The 5,537-nt window shown below is 44.3% G+C and overlaps 1 protein-coding gene, 1 long non-coding RNA gene and 2 other non-coding genes across 4 annotated transcripts in view; 3 read left to right on the forward strand and 1 right to left on the reverse strand.

The window, feature by feature from the left end:
• LOC131362793 (sphingosine kinase 1) overlaps positions 1 to 2,727 on the reverse strand; it is a 41,020-nt gene extending 38,293 nt beyond the window's left edge. Inside the window, exon 1 of the mRNA XM_058405078.1 lies at positions 1,928 to 2,727. Within this exon, the coding sequence (XP_058261061.1) occupies positions 1,928 to 2,330 (403 nt within the window). The 5' untranslated portion in view covers positions 2,331 to 2,727. The remainder of the gene's footprint in view (positions 1 to 1,927) is intronic.
• A 164-nt stretch (positions 2,728 to 2,891) lies between these two features.
• Positions 2,892 to 5,420, forward strand: LOC131362794 (uncharacterized). The gene is made up of 4 exons (XR_009206239.1): positions 2,892 to 3,049; positions 3,782 to 3,837; positions 4,036 to 4,083; positions 4,622 to 5,420. It is a non-coding gene; the product is annotated as an uncharacterized LOC131362794 (long non-coding RNA).
• LOC131362994 (small nucleolar RNA SNORD49) lies at positions 3,899 to 3,972 on the forward strand. Its single transcript, XR_009206265.1, has one exon. It is a non-coding gene; the product is annotated as a small nucleolar RNA SNORD49 (small nucleolar RNA).
• Positions 4,483 to 4,555, forward strand: LOC131362992 (small nucleolar RNA R38). The gene has a single exon (XR_009206263.1). It is a non-coding gene; the product is annotated as a small nucleolar RNA R38 (small nucleolar RNA).
• Positions 5,421 to 5,537: the final 117 nt, after the last annotated feature.

The following is a 5,537-nucleotide window of genomic DNA, read 5'->3' on the forward strand; positions in this document are numbered from 1 at the left end:
ATAGAGAGGCCATGCCTCCTTCACAGAGACTGACAGATAGAGAGGCCATGCCTCCTTCACAGAGACTGACAGATAGAGAGGCCATGCCTCCTTCACAGAGACTGACAGATACAGAGGCCACGCCTCCTTCACAGAGACTGACAGATAGAGAGGCCATGCCTCCTTCACTGAGACTGACAGATAGAGAGGCCATGCCTCCTTCACAGAGACTGACAGATAGAGAGGCCATGCCTCCTTCACAGAGACTGACAGATAGAGAGGCCACGCCTCCTTCACAGAGACTGACAGATAGAGAGGCCACGCCTCCTTCACAGAGACTGACAGATACAGAGGCCACGCCTCCTTCACAGAGACTGACAGATACAGAGGCCACGCGTCATTCACAGAGACTGACAGATACAGAGGCCACGCCTCCTTCACAGAGACTGACAGATAGAGAGGCCATGCCTCCTTCACTGAGACTGACAGTTTTGATGTTCAGACCCTGAGAGTCCAAAAGAGCAGAAAAGACATGAATTGAGTTTCTGTGTTTGGGGTAAAAGGGCAGCTGATTAAAGTTGATGGCTAATTCTGTATTATTGTATCACTTAAATAATTATAGTTGATGATCTGGCTAAAGGAAATGAATACAAAAAGGAAACAAGCCATGTTCTTTCTTTTACATTTGGTGGAAACTTCATCTCAGAAGATGACATGAGGAAGAAGCTACAGCAGCGACAGCATCTCTGATCCAGTTCATCAGAGCAGAGCACTCTCACGTACGTTCACGTGACTCTTTCCCTCTACTGATGTTCCACTCGCTCTGTCTTCCTTATCATGTTACACTGCAGCACCAAAACTCAAGCTACTTATTCCGTCTACTCCATCAAGGACATTGTCTTCACCCGTCGCTGTTTATTTTTTAAATCAATGTTTAGCTTTGTAACAGTGTTTGCTGTCGGCTGATTGTTTAACAGTTGTGATATTTCCACACACACAGATGATCAGAAAGCAAGAAGACAGACAGAAGACACCAGAGACCGAATACTGAATGTTAAAAGTCTCTGAGCTCTCTCTCTCTCTCTGTTAGAGCAAGACTCCTGAGCCATGTGCCTTACACAGCATTATTTATAAGTGCACATTAGTGTTAAGACTTCCAGCTCTCTTCCTCCTGGTGACTCTTAACACACACACTCACACACTCTCACACACACACACACACACACACAGACTGGAGGACTGCAGAGTCAAGCCTTAACTGCTGAATAAAGAAAATGCTGATCTTGCTAATAAACAATAGAAGCTAATGTTGAATTAGGACAGTGTCATTAAAATCATTTCCTCTGGAACCTTCTCAGATCCCAGAACCATTCAGATTCCAGGACCTTCTCAAATCCCAGAACCTTCTCAGATCCCCAGACCTTCTCAGATCCCAGAACCTTCTCAGATCACAGAACCTTCTTAAATCCCAGGCCCTTCTTTAATCCCAGAACCTTCTCAAATCCCAGGACCTTCTCAGATCCCAGAACCATTCAAATACGAGGACCTTCTCAGATCCCAGAACCTTCTCAGATCCCCAGACCTTCTCAGATCCCAGAACCTTCTTAAATCCCAGTACCTTCTTAAATCCTAGAACCTTCTCAGATCCCAGAACCTTCTCAAATCCCAGAACCTTCTCAGATCCCCGAACCTTCTCAGACCATGCTTCAGAGTCAGAACTCTTCTTCAGTGTCTCTGGTTAATTTTATTCCTCAAAAGTTCCTGAAGTCATTGTTTTGCAGTGATCACAGTGATGATCCGCTCCCGTTAATACAAATGAATTAAGAAGTTTTCTGTATCTATTAAGGTGTAAAATGACGTCTGAAATTAATATTATGTGTGACGCACATGCTAGCTATTGAATGCTATATAACTTAAAAAAAAATATTTTTATAAAACTTTTCCTGACCTTCTCTGAGAGCAGGCACGTGCTGCAAGGCGCGGTGTCTGACAGCGCGCGCCCACCTCTCAGCCTCCTCCAAGTTAGCACGAGCGTCCTCCCCGGTGACCACCCGGAATCGGTGCTCGACCCTTTGGCGTCCGGCGGGAGCTCCGGTCCAGCTGCGCCGCGCCGGGTAGAAGTAAGCGGACAGACACGCCGCTGGGTCCGCCTCGTCCTCACTCCGGCACGCGCGGCATCCCACACAGTCACCGAGGCCGAGCTCGAGCGCGTGCTCATGTCCGTGCTGCCACACGGGCGAACCACCGATCTTTCGCACCGTGAGGCAGCTGTCCGTTAAGGTCACGGTGAATCTGAGTCTCCCGGTCGCGGCGTCAGTGAACTCCGCGCGCAGCTCCGCTTCACCGTCCATCCCTACCGGGGAAGTTTCCGGCTAATGCACCGGAAACCGCGAGACCGGATCGGATGGGACGGTGCAGGTGAGAAAGCAGCGCGCGCGTCCGGAGGCTGCTGCGGGACTGATGGAGTTTAACAGCTGGATATAGTTCCGCTGAAAGATCTCTCCCTGTGGTGACGACACACGCACACACACACACACACACACACACACGGGACAGAGATGGCCGATAGATATATAGATAGATACAGACAGATAGATAGATAGACAGACAGACAGACGCATAGATAGATAGATAGATAGACAGACAGACAGACAGACAGACAGACAGACACATAGACAGATAGACAGATAGATAGATAGATAGATAGATAGATAGATAGATAGATAGATAGTCTATCATATTAGAGACTTTTATAGTAAATGATAATGATTCTTCTTCTTAGTATTATTATTATTATGAACCCGTCCTGATTTAAATCCATTATAAACTTATCCGAAAACATAAATAAAACAGAGAATACACTGGCACATGCCATTGGCCAGAGGTCACGTGGCTTGTTACATCATGGACAGTATAAATAACGGCGCTCTCGGGAGGGTCGGTCTCTTCTCCTCCTGTGCAGCGGCAGTGTGTTTATAGTGGAGCGGATTGAAGCTGTTAAATTCTCCTCGATATAATGTTTAATACTGGAGCTTTAACTATGAACACTCTAAGGCCTCCTTGATCGAATGTAAGTATTTCTGGTCTTTTTAATTCCCAGCTAGCGTGTTAGTCAGTTTTTGCTAGCATGTTTTACCTTCAAATGCAGTGTTTTGTGCATTGTATATATTTCTTTGGTGTTTTTATAAGAGTGAAATATTTTCACAACATTCAGGTTTAAAATTGAGGAACTCTGTGCTATTCTCCACCGCTTAAAAACTCTTAAAACGTAGCTCGGCTAGTTAGGCCTTGTAAGCTAGGCTTGCTTTGACCCACGTGCACGCGTGCGCTTTCTCATCTTTCTCGTCTCTTCAAACGAAATTAATTTCACTTTCATCTGCACGACTTGTATTTTTACACGATTTTAAAAATAGTCGGAAATCAAGCGCGTGGAAATGACGGAAACTTGTTAAAGCGGTGTGGGCGAGCACGTGGGGGGGCGCGCGCGCTTTCCAAAGCGTCCGTGGCCGACTTCATGCACTCGAGGCTGCGCGTGCTGACTCTTAAAGTTTAATGTGGAGGATGGAAGTGGTGAAAACTGCTGGTGAGGCAGCGAGGGGTGACCGGAAGTGGTCGAAGGTCATTATTGGTCATAAACTCCCATGTTAAATGATTGCGTATTTATTATTCAGATTATTAAGGCTGCTCTATTGGACACTAGTAATAGAAGTAATAATTTATTAATAATAATCCAAAATGTTTGACTTTTAATATGAATATTTGCAGAAAACTTAATCGTTGTCTTTTTTTTTTTTTTTTTAAGGCACGTGGCTTGTCTGTCTGGAAGGAAAACTCCAGCTTGAGCATCAGCTACAGCAGGTATTGTGTGTGTGTGTGTGAATCTGTTGTGGATGTAACTAAATTAATAACCATGTGAGATTCCTGAGATAAATACTACATAGGAAGTGCTGTCTGATGCGATAACTGATGGTTAGAAGCTACACTGTTCTGAGGAGAAAGCTGATGGGGTTTCATCTCTCGCTGGATTGTGTATGAACACGTGTCCCCTCTGTGCAGGAAACTGACTTCAGGATACCACTGGACCTGATCTGAATCTGAGTACAGGTATGTTTACTTTCTGTTGTAAGAAACTCTAAAGTGATTGTTTTTTTTTTTTTTTTTTCCCTGCTCCAACACTCCTGCTTTAATGTGTGCAAGTCATCACTGATGCATTTCCAAAGTGCTCCACACAGTGATGCTGGAGAGCTTGGGTTATGGTTTTATGTGTTAATATTAAACACCACTAAAACATGACCTTTTTTTGTTTATTTGTAAAGAAATGACCATCTTAATGATGGCCAATCACAATCTAGCTTTGCAGAAAAGTGTGGGGAGGAAGAAATGGGGTGGGGGAATGATTGCATTTTGTCGTATGTTTAGTTGCTATGTTGAGACGCGTTTTGCGTGGCTTCTTGTTGACGTGTTTAAATCAGTCTGGAGTGTTGGTGTGGAGAAGGCATGCAGGCAAGCCTGTGATGAGAGAAAAGTTATCCCTGTCTGAAATGATCGTGTGGAGACGTGGTAACCTGAGGCTTGTGCTCCCTCTCTCTATGCTGTGTGCGTTCAGGGATAGATCACTAACTGGGGTGTTTTTTTATTACAGATGGAGGAGGAGGATGAGATGGTGTAGTCCTTGATGGCTAAAGGACATGTAATGGGTGCAAGCTGGAGGCAAAACAAAGGGTAAACTGGAGCTGGCCAATACAAACCAGTAGTCGGCTACATGAGGAATGCAAATCTTGTTGCACCAGAAAATGCAGCTCCACCTTAAATAGTATTGTGGTTGCATGGCTGTAATAAACTGATGTCAGGATAAAGAATTAGTGATAACTTGCTCATCTCATAGCATGGCTAACATAACAGGTAAGTTATGTATTCATTGTGGTTTCAAATGATTTTGGCTATGTACCCAGCCATGAAAGTGCAGTTTGCTGTCAAGAGGTTCCTGCTCTGTTTACAATGACCACAACCTGGTACAGTTGTCTTCCGTCCTTGCTGCTGGCTGGACAGGACTTCAGATATTCCCATTCAGTGCACAGTTTTAGGCATCTAACTTAAAAGCCCTCAGTTTTTCTTTACTATACACTTGTTTTTCTATCAGGTGTAGATGTCTGTTCACTCAACTGGAGGTCACAGTCCATCCACTGATGGAGCATGTATGGGTCAGCCAATCTCGTTCTGTCAAAGTTCAATTTTTTTTCAAATAATTGAGTGACCTAACATAGTCCTGATAAATTCACATTTTGACCAGTTCAAATCTTTCTGCACCCCCCCCCCCCAAAAAAAACCACAATGTTTACTAGCAGAAAAAGGGTCTGTAGTTCAGGGAAGATCACATGACTGCTATTGCTTAGTATGTTGGAATGTATGAAGGCTGTGTAAATAAAGAGATTTAATCCAAAGATGCCTGATGTCTTAATTCAACTCAAACTTCACACATTTTGATTTCTACAGGATGAGCTTCACCTCCATTCCATTCTTTACTGAAATTCAAATGAACACCAGGTTGAGGCTGAAGT

Source organism: Hemibagrus wyckioides, linkage group LG12 (assembly GCF_019097595.1).
Source record: "Hemibagrus wyckioides isolate EC202008001 linkage group LG12, SWU_Hwy_1.0, whole genome shotgun sequence".
NCBI classification, from domain to species: Eukaryota; Metazoa; Chordata; class Actinopteri; order Siluriformes; family Bagridae; genus Hemibagrus; species Hemibagrus wyckioides.